Source organism: Schistocerca cancellata, chromosome 2, assembly GCF_023864275.1.
Source record: "Schistocerca cancellata isolate TAMUIC-IGC-003103 chromosome 2, iqSchCanc2.1, whole genome shotgun sequence".
NCBI classification, from domain to species: domain Eukaryota; kingdom Metazoa; phylum Arthropoda; class Insecta; order Orthoptera; family Acrididae; genus Schistocerca; species Schistocerca cancellata.
Window position 1 is genome coordinate 115,886,992 of NC_064627.1, and position 19,442 is coordinate 115,906,433.

The 19,442-nt window shown below is 41.0% G+C and overlaps 1 protein-coding gene across 1 annotated transcript in view; it reads left to right on the plus strand.

The window, feature by feature from the left end:
- Positions 1 to 19,442, plus strand: part of LOC126151430 (uncharacterized) — a 428,037-nt gene that overhangs the window by 207,701 nt on the left and 200,894 nt on the right. The window contains exon 3 of the mRNA XM_049915941.1: positions 17,521 to 17,622. Within this exon, the coding sequence (XP_049771898.1) occupies positions 17,521 to 17,622 (102 nt within the window). The remainder of the gene's footprint in view (positions 1 to 17,520; positions 17,623 to 19,442) is intronic.

The following is a 19,442-nucleotide window of genomic DNA, read 5'->3' on the forward strand; positions in this document are numbered from 1 at the left end:
GGAGGAACTATCGTTTCTGCTCCATGCACCTAGTGAAGCAACCCAGTGGTGAAAGCTGACAGTTTCAGTTTTCAAGCTTTGGATATTAAGTTAACACTTCATGACTATAACAAATTAATCAATACTGTAGTGTGAACTCGTCTACTACACACATAAAAAAAGTCTGGCAACACCCCAGTTCCCAGAACTCCAGAAGGGTTCTCAGCGAGGGATGGGTCCAGGCGTCTCGGAGTGAACCCAAGTGATGTTGTTGGGACATGGAGGAGATACAGAGAGACAGGAACTGTCAATGATATGCCTCGCTCAGGCCATCCAAGAGCTAGTACTGCAGTGGATAACCGCTACCTGCGGATTATGCTCGGAGTAACCTTGACAGCAACGCCATCATGTTGAATTATGCTTTTCGTGCAGCCACAGGACGTCGTGTTACGACTCAAACTGTGCGCAATAAGGTTGCATGACGCGCTACTTCACTCCCGACGTCCATGGCGAGGTCCATCTTTGCAACCACGACACCATGCAGTGCGGTAAAGATGGACCCAACAACATGGCGAATGGAGCGCTCAGGATTGGCATCACGTTCTCTTCACCGATGAGGGTCGCATATACTTTCAATCAGACAATCGTCAGAGACGTGTTTGGAGGCAACCCGCTCAGGCTGAACGCATTAGACACACTGTCCAGCGAATGCAGAGAGGTGGACGTTCCCTGCTGTTTTGGGGTGGCATTATGTGGGGCCGACGTACAACCCTGGTTGCCATGGAAGGCGCCGTAAAGCCTGTACGATACGTGAATGCCATCCTCCGACCAATGGTGTAACCATATCGCAGCTTACTGGCGAGGCATTCGCGTTCATGGACGACAATTCGGGCCACCATCGTGAACATTTTGTGAATGATTTCCTTCAAGATAGCGACATCGATTGACTAGAGTGGTCAGCAAGTTCCTTATGCATGAGTCCTATTGAACATGCCTAGGACAGATTGAAAAGGGCTGTTTATGGGTGACGTGACCCACCAACGACTCTGAGGGATCCACGCCGAATCGCCGTTGAGGATTGGGACAGTCTGGACCAACAGTGCCCTGACGAACTTGTGGATAGTATGCCACCACGAATATGGGCATGCAGCAATGCAAGAGGACGTGTTACTGGGTATTACAGGTACCGGTGTGTACAGAAATCTGGATCACCACACCTGTAGATCTCGATGTATGGTGGTACAACATGCAATGTGTGGTTTTCATGAGTAGTAAAAAGGGCAGAAATGATGTTTATGTTGATATCTATTCCAATTTTCTGTACAGGTTCCTGAACTCTCGGAATCGAGGTAATTAAAAACTTTTTTTGATGTGTGTGTTAAAATGGACACATGTTACGTTAACTAAATAACGCTGAAAACATCTTGTCAAGAAACATCGTACAAACGCCATAATGACATAGGTGTTGAATAAAATCCATTACAGTCAAGGAAATCGACATATGTCTCCTGGACTTAAATGTAAGGTATCCGAGAGGATACAGAACGACTGCTGAGTCATTGCATTAGCAGCATTTACAATGGGAATGAGGCAAGTCCCAAGGAGGGCCTGTAGGGAACAGGTGGGTACGCAGGCAGAGGCATGTCATGAGATAAAAGCTGATAAATGTTTTAAAAGTTAAATAGATCAAACTATACCAGAATTCTATGACTAGCAGGGTTGCGTAATAAAAGAACACGTATAAAGTATTACGAAACGAGAAAGCACGGCAGACAATTGTTAGACACAGTATGACCAGTCTGTCTGGCCAATAAAAAAAGTATTCTAATCATTGCAGCAGGTTTTATATATGCTTGCAACTGCAAAACTGTTGTTTTTAATTTTAATATTGTGCATAAGTAGCTAATGTAGTGTGTTATCGGTTTTAAAGACAATTCTAACATCACACCTGCGGAACAAAGCACTGTGTTTATACGAAACTGTCCCATACGAGGGAAACGACATGAAGTTTATATTTTCTGCAGCATCGTTCCTAACACCGTTGCCTCTGTTTCGAAGAACATCAAATTTAGAATTATATATCTTATTTACTATGAAAGAATGATACCCATTTTTGGAAGCAGTTTGGAATATTATATAAATTACGCCTTAATAATACAAAATTTTAAAAATACTGGTGCTTGTGCTTTCACCAGAACCGTTACTACAGTTGCGGAATCTACACCAAGATGCTTCAACTGATGGACAAAACATCTTTACCGATTTGTAATTAGCGTTTAATTGCTAGTTCACTTTCCCAAGTTCTTAATTAATTGGGATGCCCTGCGTACAGGGACGATATTGATTGTCTTCTCCTGTGCTCGAGGTAATCTCCTTTAAATTTCTGACATTTTTCAAATTTCCGACCAAGAAGGAAGATTCGGTTGCTTTCTCTCCCTCTTTTTCTTTTTTTTCCTCCGAAATATCGATCTTCTTAGTGGTTAGAAGCGACCCGTGACGAATTCCTCTCCTGTGCCGACCTCTGCATATCAAAGTAACAATCTACGTCCCAAATTCTTAGACATATTAAATTTTTTGTGCATCCTACAGTTTTAGGCTGTACAGCTCCAACTAGTAGCATGGAGGTTGGTCCCTACTGCCTTAACTTATTTTCTGTCATCCTGTGCCTTCTTGTCAGTGTTCTCCATATGAACCTTCCACACCTAATATCAACATCATTCTATGGTGTTACATATCAAACGTATCGATTCTCGTTTCCAGTTTTCCTAGACTTGATGATACGGTAACACACATGGCTGTGCTCCGAGTATAAATTATCGGAAACTTTTTCCACCATACTAACGCTTATTTCTGATCAGTAGATTTACCTCGGCCAAGAATGCGGTCTTCACCTGTGATATTGTGCTTCTTATGTCGTCCTTCCTTCGTCCGTCACGTATAACTTTTCTTTATAAATTCCAGGATTTCTTAACTTCTGTAAGGTTTCTAGTTTCATTTTCATGATGCGAGCGCTATTTCCATTCGATGTGTCATGCCTCACATTTTCTGGATATTTTCAAAACAGTAATTTTTAATAGCTGCTATAATAAGCGACAGATGTTCTAAGTACAAGCACTCTCATTTTTGTTTACCAGTGACATAAGAGTTGCCGACCTAGAAAAAGCGTCAAATGGTGTAAGATGTTCGAAATTCTTAGGAAATTTGGGGTACGCTATAGGGAGAACGAAGTACTCGGAATAAAAGGTCGTAGGACGGGCATGTAGTCTTTCGCCCCTGCTGTTCAAGCAATACATCGAATAAGCAGTGACGGACGTAAAAGAGAAGTTCAAGAATGAAATTAAAATTCAAGTTCAAAGGATGTCAGTGATAAGTGAAACTACTTTATTTAAATTTTCTGCTTATATTGCTGAGTGAAATTGACTATACTGTCTCTTTACTATTCTTTATCATCTCAACACTGACCCACAATATTCTAGCGCAACGCAATGTGACTGCTCATAAATGATAACCTGTCTTCAAGTAATTAATACGAAAGAATGGCCCTGAATTTGTAGGAAACATAACAATACCCAATACGTTTCATAAGTCACGTACCTCACAAAAATCTTCATTACACGAACTACAGCAATGCCGTAAGCACCAATACTGCCAGATAAATACAAGATACTAACTGCTGAAGGCTCTAACTACTGATAGGCATATAGTTAGCAAAGGAAAGATTTTGTTGCAAAGCAAACATTGCATTTTTTACCTTAATAATGTGACACCCAGTTCAAAAAAATGTATAATCGTCCGTGACATCCAGTTCCAAAAATTATATAATCATGAATAACATTCAATCTCCAAGTCGGACACGTCCAGACCGTCCGCTCGCGCTAATACTGTAAACCTCCGACACTACTAATTATTAACTTCTAACCTCCATCACTGCTGACTAGTCACATCCAACTTCCATCACTGCTGGCTGTTCACCTCCCACTGCAACTCCGACCAGCCACAGAGAGTCTCTCACAGACTTTGCACAGCGCAGCCAGTGATTTAATACAGAGCGTTACATAGCGCTACCAAAATACAAACACATAAACAGCCTACTTACATAAATTCCGCTAATGACAATGCGATCCTCAGCGAAAGCGAAGAAAGATTGCGCTATCTGATAAATGGAATGAACAGTCTAATGAGTGCAGAATATGGATTGAGAGTAAATCGAACAAAGGCGAAAGTAACTAGAAGTAGCAGAAATGAGAACAACGAGAAACTTAACATCATGATTGATGATCACGAAGTAGATGAAGCTAACGATCTACGTAGGCGGTAAAACAACCAATGACGGACGGATCAAGGAGGACATCAAAAGCAAACTAGCACTGTCGAAAAGGTCATTCCTGGCCATGACAAGTGCACTAGTATCACATAGGCTTTAATTTAAAGAAGAAATTTCTGATAATGTACGTTTGGAGCTCGGTATTGTATGGTAGTGAAACATGGACTGTGGGAAAACCGAAACAGAAGAACGTCGAAGCATTTCAGGTGTGCTACAGACGAATGTTGAAAATCTGGTGGACTGATGAGGTGAGGAATGAAGAGGTTCTGCCTAGAATAGGAGAATAAAGGAATATACTGAAAACACGTACATGAAGAAGGAATAGGACGATAGTACATCTGTTAAGGCATGAGGGAATGACTTCCATGGTACTAGACAGAACTGTAGAGGGCAAAAACTGTAGAGTCTGACAGACACTGGAATGCATCCAGCAAATCATTGAGGGCGTAGGTTGCGAGTGCTGCTTTGAGATGAATAGGTTGGCACAGGAGAGGAACTGGTGGCGGGCCGGATCATACCAGAGTGATGAGCCAAAAACAGGCATCGTCGTTGCCTGTAGCTTTCTGTGAGAATTAAGTGAGTGAATGGGCTGATGGTCACCCTACAGAGAGCAAACAGCTTGCAGAGCATGGATATAAAGATTTGAGGTACTGTAATTTTGGAAATGTGATTTGGTAAAGATCAGTTTGAGAAGTGTGAAGATTTACATGTAATTTTTGGTTGCTGCACGCTTGCCTGTGCTTACTTCAGGACATGCTTGGAAAATGGAAATGGTCCGTGTCAGTTGGTTCGATTATTGAGACGTGACTAAGGAAATTTATTTGTTTACATGGGTGACACTCAGAAATTATAGATTTACCGCTTCTTTACCATTCTACTAATTAATTTCATGGTAGACTCATACTTTTTATGAAAAGGTGATTCTTGTAAAGATGATTGCAATTGTTAAGAAATGAGAGTTTCAGTATGGCTATTAAATCCTAGTCTCTTCTACAGCATATAGCAAATGGTAGATTTACCACCGCCCCCACACTAATTTTGCTGTCTGAAACTGTATATCGCCGCACTGCACTGAGTTAAATAACTCAGTGCAGTGCGGCGATATACAGTTACTTAGAATCAGATCGAATTTTGTAAGAAACGTGATTGGTTATCTATGCTTTCAAAATTAGATTTCTAATTTTATATATCATTTTCATTCTGTTGGTTTTGTGAGTTGGGATTGTAAGCCACGTATTGTGACGTCAGGTACGGCATCAGTGTATACAGCTCTGTACGATACAGAAATCCACGTGATCCTTTTTTTAATTTACAGTTTTGGTTTCCTGATGAATTTATTTGAAGATAACGACAACAGTTATATAGTTATACAGTTTCCGATAGTTTGGCGACTCATTTTATCAGAGAGCGTTTCTATGAGTACATTGTGCCTGCATTGCTAGGGATTACAACACAGACACACATACGAAGTTAAAGAAAGGGCACCAGTTCTGTTCTGTGCAACTGTAGTTCACAATATTCAGGTTATTATTTATATTTATACAGAGAAGTAGCACTTTATCTACCGATTATGATGGTAAGTTTATTTGTAAATTTATTTATGATACTTCTCATTACTTTCGTCTTTCTTCGGTCTACTGCCAAGCTATACTGAGGTCTTGTTACACTGTTAACTCCAATCAACAGGCCCGGTAGTTCTTGTTCACTTTCAATGAAAACAGCACTGTCATCAGCTTACCTTATCGTTGATATACTTTCACCGTGAATTTTAATCCTGGTCTTGAAGCTAGGTTTTATTTCCGTTATTGGTTATTCAAAGTAGAAAAATAAAATGTGTGAAATGTTATGGGACTTAACTGCTAAGGTCATCAGTCCCTAAGCTTACACACTACTTAACCTAAATTATCCTAAGGACAAACACACACCCCCATGCCCGAGGGAGGACTCGAAACTCCGCCGGGACCAGCCGCACAGTCCATGACTGCAGCGCCTCTGACCGCTCGGTTGATCCCGCACCCCTTCAAAGTACGCACTGAGCTGTAGGGACGAAAGACTGCATTCCCATCCTACACCTTTTTTAATTCGAGCATTTCGTTCTTAATTTTTTATTCTTATTATTCCCACTTGGTTCTTGTACATGTCATAAGTTATCTTTCTTCCCATCAGCTTACTTATATCTTTGCCCGCATCTCGTGGTCGTGCGGTAGCGTTCTCGCTTCCCACGCCCGGGTTCCCGGGTTCGATTCCCGGCGGGGTCAGGGATTTTCTCTGCCTCGTGAGGGCTTTGTGTTGTGTGCTGTCCTTAGGTTAGTTAGGTTTAAGTAGTTCTAAGTTCTAGGGGACTGATGACCATAGATGTTAAGTCCCATAGTGCTCAGAGCCATTTGAATCATTTTTGAACTTATATCTTTTCTCATAATTTCGGTCACCTTGCACTAATTTACATTGTCCAGCGCCGTTCTTATTGTTTCCTCTTGGTTCTTATACATAACGCATATTATCCATCTTTCCATGTAGATCACTCCAGTTTTTCTCAGAATTCCATTCATCGTGCTCCTTCTGCATTGTCGAGGTCTTATGAAGGTGACTTGATTTTTTTTTTTAATTCTCGCTTCCATTAGCAAACGGAACGTTCAATTTGTTAGCTGGTACAGCTTGAAAATTCCCTGAGGAGCAGTTTACGACCGGCTGCCCGGCAATTACGACACATCAGGGGGCCTGGGTAACAAGACTCTTGTGAAAGTAACGTTCCCTTAGCACGATTCACTCGACTGCGCTTGAGAGCTGCTGTGTTGCGTTACTATGTGATCTGTCGCGGACGTGCGGTTATTAACGGAGAATTAGCGCAGTGGCGTTTGTGCGGCTCTGGCGAGCAGGTGGTATTGGCAGGTGGCGCAGCGGCGCTCCGTTCCGTTCCGCGTGCCGGGCCGCCGGCCGCCCGGCCTGTGACGTCTGGCCGCTCTGCACGCACTTCACGCGTTAGCCAGATCAGAGGCGCGGCCGCCCCTTTGAGGCGGGCAACCGGCAGAGCACGCGCCCGGCCCCGGGCGCGCCGCCGCGCACGTAGCCGGCAAATTGTCCCGGACTCCGGCGTCGCGTGCCGGCCCGCAGAAGGAAATCTCCTCTTCCTGCTGCTTTTTGTACTCTTTCCCGTTACGCGAGGAGAAAGGAGAGACGAGGGAGTGCACGTAACCGTTTCGTTACGCCCTCCACTCTGCACAGTCTCTTTTATTTTGTTGTCTTGCGTTTTGACGTCTCCTTTTCATCGTCGTCCTTACGGAACACTCCTCTTACATAGAGCGCCCTCGCGAACACACACACACACACACACACACACACACACACACATAGTGATGTAATGAAGCATCGTATCTAATATGAAATCTCTGATACCACTTGGTACCGATCATCACATAATACAGGGCTATTACAAATGATTGAAGCGATTTCATAAATTCACTGTAGCTCCATTCATTGACATATGGTCACGACACACTACAGATACGTAGAAAAACTCATAAAGTTTTGTTCGGCTGAAGCCGCACTTCAGGTTTCTGCCGCCAGAGCGCTCGAGAGTGCAGTGAGACAAAATGGCGACAGGAGCCGAGAAAGTGTATGTCGTGCTTGAAATGCACTCACATCAGTCATAACAGTGCAACGACACTTCAGCACGAAGTTCAACAAAGATCCACCAACTGCTAACTCCGTTCGGCGATGGTATGCGCAGTTTAAAGCTTCTGGATGCCTCTCTAAGGGGAAATCAACGGGTCGGCCTGCAGTGAGCCAAGAAACGGTTGAACGCGTGCGGGCAAGTTTCGACGAATAAAGCAAGCAGGGAGCTAAACGTACCACAGCCAACGGTTTGGAAAATCTTACGGAAAAGGCTAAAGCAGAAGCCTTACCGTTTACAATTGCTACAAGCCCTGACACCCGATGACAAAGTCAAACGCTTTGAGTTTTCAGCGCGGTTGCAACAGCTCATGGAAGAGGATGCGTTCAGTGCGATAACTTGTTTTCAGTGATGAAGCAACATTTTTTCTTAATGATGAAGTGAACAGACAAAATGTGCGAATTTGGGCGGTAGAGAATCCTCACGCATTCGTGCAGCAAATTCACAATTCACCAAAAGTTAACGTGTTTTGTGCAATCTCACTGTTTAAAGTTTACGGCCCCTTTTTCTTCTGCGAAAAAAACGTTACAGGACACGTGTATCTGGACATGCTGGAAAATTGGCTCATGCCACAACTGGAGACCGACAGCGTCGACTTCATCTTTCAACAGGATGGTGCTCCACCGCACTTCCATCATGATGTTCGGCATTTCTTAAACAGGAGATTGGAAAACCGATGGATCGGTCGTGGTGGAGATCATGATCAGCAATTCATGTCATGGCCTCCACGCTCTCCCGACTTAACCCCATGCGATTTCTTTCTGTGGGGTTATGTGAAAGATTCAGTGTTTAAACCTCCTCTACCAAGAAACGTGCCAGAACTGCCAGCTCGCTTTCGAACTCATTGATGGGGACATGCTGCGCCGAGTGTGGGAGGAACTTGATTATCGGCTTGATGTCTGCCGAATCAGTAAAGGGGCACATATCGAACATTTGTGAATGCCTAAAAAAACTTTTTGAGTTTTTGTATGTGTGTGCAAAGCATTGTGAAAATATCTCAAATAATAAATTTATTTTAGAGCTGTGAAATCGCTTCAATCATTTGTAATAACCCTGTATATTAAAAAACCGGTATTTTGTAAAAAAAAATCGATCGTTATGGCTTACGAACAATTATTTTATGAATACAAATATAATATTTGTTCTCAGAATGAGATTTTCACTCTGAGCAGAATGTGCGCTGATATGAAACTTCCTGGCAGATTAAAACTGTGTCGCGGACCGAGACTCGATCTCGGGACTTTTGCCTTTCGCGGGTAAGTGCTCTACCAACTGAGCTACCCAAGCACGACTCACGCCCTGTCCTCACAGCTTTACTTCTGCCAGTACCTCGTCTCCTACCTTCCAAACTTTACAGAAGCTCTCCGACGTACCTTGCAGAACTAGCACTCCTGAAAGAAAGGATATTGTGGAGACATGGCTTAGCCACAGCCTGGGGGATGTTTCCAGAAGGAGAAAAGCAAAGGTCCCGAGTTCGAGTCTCGATCCGGCACACAGTTTTAGTCTACCAGGAAGTTTCATATCAGCGCACACTCTGCTGCAGAGTGAAAATCTCATTCTAAGCTGTGAGGAGGGGGCGTGAGTCGTGCTTGGGTAGCTCAGTTGGTAGTGCACTTGCCGCGCATGGCAAAGGTCCCGAGTTCGAGTCTCCGTCAGGCACACAGTTTTAATCTGCCAGGAAGTTTCATAATATTTGTTTATTACACTTAACATAAAAATAAACATGTCATTTTATCCATAAATTTTCACACAGACCTACATAACGTTTACGTATCAGTTGATGGAAGATTGTTTGAACGTTTCGTCGAATACCTGTGTAAATGATAAGCATTTTTGGAGTACAAGTGCAGGGTGGATATAATTAACCTTTGATTAGTTGAGAGGCCCCCACGAAAAATGAGTGATCGTGGAAAAAATGAAACTTTATGGAAACTTCAGTAAGGATATCAAGATCGTCATCATCATCATCTTGAAAATTTTCCAATCCCAGGCTGGATCTGTTCAGAAGATAAGCTTCGCCATCTAGTCCTATCTCCCCACCATCTTTTTGTGTTAATTCTGGTCCAGCCCTTGCCTCTTTTTTCAGCACATTCCTCCACACCTTTCAGCCATCTGTCCCATTTATTTAACAATTTAAACACTTGACGAGCCGCTGTTCCATGTCCACAATGGGTGGACAGAGATCTATGCCTCTCTCTTTCTCTTGGTTGTTTGTTTCGCATTTCCATTTCATATACCTTCTTGAGAAACCCTTTGTTTTCCATTCTTCTTAAGTAGCCATATTGTCTTAACCATCAGGTTTCTATACTGCTTTGCAAAGGTTCCTCTTTTCCTTACCCTTTCATTCCTCATCCTATGTCCCCTTGTTATTCCTATCCTACTTCTAAGCAACCTCATATCACATGTCTCTGATCGTATCTCTTTTAACCATTAAACATTACCAATGTTGCAGATGTGTAGGTCACTATTGGGGTAATATTCATATTGGTTAGTTTTTTTGTGGGACATCTTCGTTCCTTGCCCAGATCCTAACACATCGTAGGAATGCATCTGCCTATCTGTCACGTTCACTGGACTTCTTTAAGAATATTCGGAAGGAAAGTAGCAAATAAAGCATTGCAAGAAACACATATTAATTTCCCCTTGAGAGGATAATATTTGTTAACTGCGTACCAAGGTGATTGGGTAGGGCGTAATTACTAGCCCTGGGTCGATAGCTAGAGTTCGCACGTACCCGCTGGTGCAGGCGAGGCCCAGAGAGAGATGACTGTCCGAGCTGTGGCCTCCCCAACTGCCAGTTAGTCCCTTTGTCTGGAATACGGGAGCTGTGACCTGAGGTGTGAACAGCCACAAAAGGCAGGTGAGCCGGTCTCTGAGAGGAGCACCAGTTGGAAGGAGTGCGCCTTCAGTGGCGCTCGCTTTCATTGGGGATTTTTTTTCAGTGAGCCAATCATCTCCATCTCAGTCTACTTCTGCCAAAAGTAAACGTTGTGAGGCCAAATATTCTACGACTCTGCACCTCATTTCCTCGTGGTGTCACATTCCGAAGATCAGGCATTCACTACTGTTATTATTCAGATAGTTGTTGATGCAACTGCAGGCCATGTGAAATCTTGCTCTCGCTTATGTAACAGATCTCTGCTTCTGGTGGTGACCAAATGAGATTCTCAAGCCGAACAACTCTTACAGTTTCGATCCTCCACGGCTATCCTGTTTGTGTTAAGGACAGTAGCATGCTGAATTCTCAGTTATTTACACTCGGCTGCTTGATGGGTGAAATATAAAATTCTCTCTCTGAAACAGATCGCTGCAAACTTGGTGCCTAAACCCACTCTCTTCCTAAATTTTTTGATCGAGTAGCGCTTCCATCGAAGACTAAGGCAGAGTATGAAGTCATCATGGTCCAACGATACATTCCAAACCCGTTGCGTTGCTACCAGTGTCAACGTTACAACCACACTCGCGTCCCCACTGTATCAATTGTAATAGCGACCATGTCGCCTCGTTCCGCGAGTGTCCATTGCATCTCCATGAGCAGGCCATCCAGGAAATTCGGGCGAAGGAAAAGTTTCCTACCCTGCCGCTCACAAGTTGTTGGTTAGTCGAAAGCCCTGCATTTTATACTTCGGCACTTATAGTACCATTCCTGCTACGCCTCGCTCCCTAAAGAATACGGCCATCCAGTCTTATGACCTCCAGTTGAGTACTGTGTTTGTGAAACCACCCAATATCGCGGTAGCATTCCCGTCTGATTGTCATACAGCTGCACAACACTCACCACACTCTTGGGGTTGGCAAACGAACCCGGCGTTATACGATGAGATGTTCCAGGACGATAAGAAGTTACCAACGTGCACTATAAAAGTCATTCCTCCAAAGTGCACTCCTCTCGTCCAACCATGTGACGTGTATTTTTACCGGCAGGTAAAAAATTTGATCAAGCGCCTTCAAAATTGTGCTTTTTTAATCGAGTGAAACCGTGACGATTGTATCAAAATCAAATCCATCGTCCACTTGTCTTCTCCGATTTTTGCCGATATGATACGATACGCGTGGTATGCATCAAACCTGAGGAACGATAGAACAATTTTTCAGAATGTCAGTCAGGTGTGTTTCCCGACAGATAGTTTAAAAAACAATTGTTCTGGTAAAAGCGCATCGTTTATCAGATGTGCTCGATGTCGTGCTGTTTTCTGCTTTCCATGTTTCTATGATAACTATCACTCTGGTTCGTGCGGTACTCCAGCTCCTTCTGGTCACTTATTGTTAATTATGTGTGAGTGTATACCGAACTTTTCAATAAATTGTATCCAATATTGAATATTATTTTTGATATTGTGTTTTATTTCAAGCATTATTTTTCCACGACAAACGACTTTCAGCAACTTATTATATGCACAATTGTTGCAAGCTATATATATATATATATATATATATATATATATATATATATATATATATATATATATATATATATAGCTTCTGTTTGAGATTTTTTTTAAACTTGTAACTGGTCTTTGATAATACTTGCGAATATTTTTAACTTGTAACTGGTCTTCGATAATACTTGCTAATTTGATTTCAATTCCACATTATTACGGCATAGTAGAGTAGTAGTGTAACACATGACCTGTTAAATACAGCACTGACAAAACTTCCTCAATTGCAACAATTTTAAATCTGAAAAGAAGCTATTTTCTCAAGTACACGACATGTTGTACCTTGTAACAATTTTTCACATTTGGAAATACCTTACCTTTATGGAGTAATTTTTGTAATTGAAGCAAAAGGCTACACCAAACATAAAGTGGATCATTTAGAAATGGAATAAGAAAACAAATCAAGGTTCTATTTCAGGGCCAGCTAGAGGCGGAACTCTTGAATGTGTTCCAATGTGCAAAACCCTCCCCTACACATTGATAATAAAATTTGTCAGTAACTGAAACCCCAACACTTGACATAACCTCCATTGTTTATTCACCTGGAATCGCTCAAAAACAGATTCAAATAAATGTGGTGTCTTATTTATTTACCAGGCCTTAGTTGCATTACAGTTTCACAATTTGAGTCAATGCATAAATGGCTAGTATTCACATTTACAATGTGTACGTAGCAGCACTGTGAAGAGATACAGTGGAAGAACGAAAATAAAAATGGCTGAAAATGGAAATCAATAACAATGATAGAAAACGTAATCTAGGTTGTTAATGAAGTAATAAGGGACGTAATAAAAGAAAACGTAGTCCGTCTTAGACTAAATGGAAGATCTTTATTCGATCGTGCAATTAGCTCATTTATACCATGTTTCATTTTCAAGCACATCTGTGGTATTACTTATTATGTACTACGATTATTCAATTATTTTTCTAATTTTATATAAAAAAATAATTTTATAAGTACAATATGTACCACATAATATCACTCATGTGCTTCAAATTGACAAATAGTCAATGTTAACTAACTGCACGATTTAACTAAAAATTGTGTACGTAGAGCCTATTGCAGATCATGTTTTCTTTTATTAAGTATTTAGATGCAGTGTATCAACACATAAACTGAAATGTAATAAAAGTCGAATATCTAGACTTCTCACTTCATGATGAAACACTGCAGAATCTCTATCATCATTGGCGCAAGTGACCAGTGTACTATTATTCAAGCTAGTTTGCAGAATCTATCACACATAAGATGTAACATCAAACTTTCGAAACAACATAATCCACGAAATCCTAAAAATAAGAAACGAAAAATAGATGTAAGAAGAGTCACGCAATCAATTTGACAGCTCATACATCCGAAAATCTGCCAAGAATAACATACAAAACAGTGGGAAAGTAAACTGAGTTGCTGTTCAATGATTATCAGTTTAGTTTTAGTAGAAGTGAAAGCTCAGTTTCAGTCATCATAGTCGATATTTTTGGAAAATATGTAACAATGTTGCTCATGATTTAAATGAAAAACTGGACCCGATACGTTTTGTTGCGTATAGCACAACACGTTTCGAGCATTTATTCTCATTAACCAGTATAAATACATGTATTGCTATTGTGTGAATTTCGGGGCAATGAAGGAGACGGAGTACCTTACGACTGTGGACAAGATAGGCAGAACAGCACATATGCAGACATCACATAATCAACCAGTGTAAGTGAATGCATATGATAATGAGAATAAATTCTCCTAACGCTTCATGCTATGCATAAGAAAATGTAACTAGTGCAGTACGTTTTTCTGATCTTCGAGGTAAAAGCATCTGAGAGACAGCTCTGACGTAGCATTGGTAATGGAATCAAACGTAAGAATAATGAATATACAGTGAAAACCTTTCGACAATGTAAAATAGTACAAGATATTTGTATTACGAGAAAATGTTTACAAACCAAAGGAAAAAACATTGTGGTTCACTGAATGCCCAAGAGAGGTGTGCTCGGATTTAAAAGGGTTATGCAGCATTCCTATTGCCACCCTGTATGTCGACAAATTAGTGACGGACATAAAAGAAACATTCAGCAATAGCATTAAAATTCAGGTACAAGAATATAAATCATAACCTTTGCTGAAAACAACCCAAAGGTAGTGGTTTTTGAAGCGAGTATTCGGTTCTCGAATGTCTTTTAGGAGAGAGTATTGTGTTTAGTTATTTAAGCAGATCACTGCCTCTTTAGAAAATCACAGTTCCGATCATATTTTCTTAAACCAGGCTTTATGGTACAACTTTGTATATCACTAGGACAGAATTTGGCTATTAGTGTTGAAAAAATTACTTGAAGAGTGGGAAATAGTGCAGGAGTCTGTAGACAGTATCAGAACTACGTTGTTTGCACTACTCGAAAGTACTCTCCGCGTGTGGACTACGTAGTTCGCACGACTCGAAAGAGCTCTCCGTGAAAGTTCACCTGAAAACCACTAGATGTCTCTATCTGTACTTCAGCAGCTGAGGTGCCCGTATTGCGCGAGGTGGACAGTGGAAACGGAAATATAGATAATTAGGTAGTTTGTTGCCTCTGTGGAAATATGACGACCGTTTCGTGATGACAACATTGTCTGTTGCGAAATGTTTGCAATGGTGACGATTCAGAGAAAATCCAGACGAATCTATGTATGATTTCCGTTTATCCACTGGCTTATATATTGCAATTCCAGAATTATTTTCTCAAGTCTTGATGCTTAATACTTTTTGTAGATAGTAAAATATAATTAACTATCAATGACGATTTACAATTTTTTAAACATAACATTTTTCCATCATGTAGCTGAATTATTTGAACCAAAGCAGACGGAAACGGTCCAGAGGCAGCACGGAGCAAGACAAATATTCTCACAGGCACCAACCACATTACACAACATTTCAAGCAGTTTTTGAGCGTTTATTTTTTCATGGGTCCTTCCAGTCAGACGGACGTGCTGGGAGGCGGCGGACTGTGCGTACACTAGATTTGGAGGACCGGTTTCTATAGGATATTGAGACGAACCCTAGTATAAGCGCAAAGGAAGTGGCCCGCCAACATGGTGTAAGCCAAAGTAAGATTATGTGTATCCTGCGTGACAACCGCTATTATCACCTACAATCCCCTGAAGGCCACTTTGAGCATCTGTTGTGAAATGGAAGAGATGCAGCTCTGTATTGTGTTCCGGGACGATTAATTATAGCACGCACACCGTTCATTTACCGAAACACTTTCATAGCACCCTTTTCCACCCATTTCGAGTCAGGAATCCGTCCCTTCAGTTAGTCTGATTTATTACTGTTCACCTTTTTATAGATACAGGGCGTCTTTCCTAGGAGCCGTTAGGCGCTTTTTCTCTGGTGTTTCCGCAGATATTTGTAATTTCCTTTTTTGCAACGTGTCGCTGGAGTGAGCGCAAACAAACACTGCTCGTCATGTCTTCCGTGCGACGCCCAATATCAGATGAAAGAGTCTGTTTTCCAGTGCAACCAAAATTATTTTTTAAAGCCGAATTTTACGTGGCCATTCGATACAGTGGCCCCATATTAGTTTAGTATGATATTCGTGTTATCGATACTTATTAACAGGGACGGTAAAACCATGAGAAATAGCCAGTACTCTAGCAACGACCAGGCAGCAGCGCTGATGCATGGCGGTAACTCAGCACGGGTAGACGATGCTGTCGCTCCTGGGCAACTAGCTATTCTTTGTGTTTTACTGTCCCTGATAACATATACCGATAACACAACTGTCGTACTAGGTTACTTTGGAAGTGCTCTGCCAATTGGGCACGTAAAATCCCACTTAAAAAAAAAAAAAAAAAAATATATATATATATATATATATTTGTAACGAGGAACAAACTGACTATTACAGTCGACACTTGGGGGCGCGTGAAAGGCTATATGCGCTCTATTTGTTTTGGTCGGCTTCATCAACACATTACAAAAAAAAAAATAAAAAAAAATAAAAAAAATAATAATAATAAAAATAAAAAAATATCGTGTGGCATTGTTGGACTGGTGACGCCATACTTGGCAATTTGCACGTCGCTGATGATGAAATGATCATGATAACGTAACATTCAGTCCACGAGAGGAGAAAATCTCCTACCCGACCGGGAATCAAATCTGTGCCCGCTGCATGGTTGGCAAACACGTTACCACTCAGTTAAGCAGGCGAGCTACACTTCACAAAAATGAAGTTTTCAAGCAACTCCCTATATATATATATATATATATATATATATATATATATATAACTGGAAACTACGAGGTTCTGATTTCGCAAAGTATTCACTGTAGTATCAAAAGTCTGTGAATCCAATAACAGTCCGTGACCGATCTATACCATCGTTAAAAAGCGGCGCGTGATGCGAATAATGTCTCAGTGCTGCCCTGGAGCTGTACCTAGAAGCTGAAAGCTCCAGAAATTGGTGGTTACCTTCCCATCTCTAATAAATTGAAACATTCCTTTAATGTAAATAGACATGAAATTCTTGCAGTCCATCTGTGGCATGAATCAGCAAACCAGTTTTTAGTAGTATTAGTTGAAAACAATCTTGATTGCAATTTTAGTTTTTTATTCATCAATTACGCGTTTCATCTTATTTAGGCATCTTCAGGCTGATCTTAAAAGTATTTACTGATGTTAACGCAGGCGATGTTGGCCTGATCTACTCGACGATGCCCTTTAGCTACACTGTTGAACGGACCATCTTAAGAAATATCAAATTAAGAACAGTCTGAAGATGCCTAAATAACCTGAAAGGTGTAGTTGATAAATAAAAAAAAAAACTAAAATTGCAACCAAGACTGTTTTCAACTAATATTAAATAGACATGCTTTTGCTCTGTTCAAATGGTTCAAATGGCTCTGAGCACTATGGGACTTAACATCTTTGGTCATCAGTCCCCTAGAACTTAGAACTACTTAAACCTAACTAACCTAAGGTCAGCACACAACACCCAGTCATCACGAGGCAGATTCTGCTCTGTATCAGTACAGATTAATGTAACTGTAACATCTCTCGTTTGCAGCAACTAGTTCACTTTGCTGATGTCCTAACTGCTCCAAATGATCCTTTTACTTTTGTTCCAGACTGTCTGCACCTGCAGCTGTACCGCGACAGCAAGGAGAGATACAAACAGGGCCAGACGAAGGCCTCTCTGTCGCTGCAACATTTCCTCGCTATTGAGACAGGTATTTGTTCACCGTGCCCTATCTTCTCTACCAATACAGATTTTCTTTCCACATTTGCCATCAATAATCTAGTAAGCTTATTTCGAGGCTGGTATAATGTCTTCCACTCAGTTCCAGCAGAATTAGACAGTCATAGTAATATCTTGGTATAAAATATATTTCGGAAAATCTTCCAGCATCCTCCTGAAAATCTGTGGCAGATTTGTGTGCGCCGCTATGCGTGTTGTAAAGTATTACATTAGCATGAGTAGATGATCTGAACACAAGAATAGATTTGCTGAGCCCTGTAAGTTTGTGCGTGTGTGACACCTGTCGCAAATTGCCAAAAACTACCTATATCAACCGTATGAGTGTTTTAAAAATACTTACCCGTGTGTTCTATCGGAGAACTCGGGCTACCGTACTCTAACCCACTGTTGGTGAATAGAATACGAACTCTTGCACAACCAACCTATAATTACTGTTCTCCACATTTATCCAATAATGTCTCAGGAGGGCATATTCGCCTTCATGCTAGCAAATCCTGTTTCACTTCCCAGTCTATGAGGCAATATAAAGGTACTCAGATTCTAATAGGACTTCAGCGACAGCCTTCCGTAAGGCATGTTTCATAATATTTTCAATTCCTTGAACCGTATCCAAGCTATATTCGAAAGAGAACGAGGTATTCCTTTTGCTTGCTAGGTCAAACACAATTTTTCACAATCCACTGAGCAAATCTAATCTTCCATTAACCGTTCCAAAGATATCACCTCGACTAGTAACTGAGCTGTTATTTAATAAATCTTTCATGAAACCCACTGATGTTAACTTTTGTCTCATTCAAAACATTCCCATTCCCTGTATATACAATACACCCAGCTGTGGTTTTCCTTCATTGTCCTGACCTGGATTTTCCTTCTGTGCCTTTGACAAACATTCCAGCTGGTAATGATGGGAAAACAAGACCCGTAAGATATAAGGGAAAAACGTAGGCTGGGAGCTTAAAGCTGTCTCGCTTTTGGCAAAAAAACTTGCAAATTCACAAAAGAAAGTGGACAGGAATGTTGTAAGGCTTGTATTGGAAACGAGGGAGGGGAGCAGCAACTGTATTTAGTATTGCATAAATATCTCCTATTCCAGAAGTATGTCTAATAATTCTAGTGACTCAATTTTTTTAAAAAAAGAAAGGTGTTCGTTTGCATATAAATAGTTGAATTAAAATAAGATGCATGTATTCATTTACATACAGATAGCTGAATCACGTCGCCTTATGAGAGGAGCACTATTGTTTGTTTTAATTCAAGGTTATGCCTTTAGATGGCGTTACTATTAACAACAAGTGGGTAAAATTGAATTATTAGATACACATATCAGATATACTTCTGAAACAGGAGACATTTATATGATAAAACACGTATTTTGACTAAAGTTCAGTCGTGATCACACCATTTATGTTTCAATGACATAGGTAACCGGTACGAAGCTGCTACGAAGCAGCTGAGGAGAGCTCCACCTACCATCCTAAGGGAGCCATGGGTCTGATGATGGTTATGTAAAAATAACCGAAATCGGTTACCTATGTCATTGAAACATAAATGGTGTGATCAGGACTGAACTTTAGTCAAAATATAATAATCTATTGATCACTGTATTCCAAAAATGTTTACCAAAATTGTATAAATCACGTAGTTGCTACACTATATGCTGAATGAAACATGAATTGTTTTGCCGCAACTGCGGTGTCTTATTGCGAATTAACTCGCGCAACTTTGTCGTCAAAACACATCAATAGAATTGATGGGTGAGTGAGTAATTTCGAGGACAAAATTCGAAAGTCT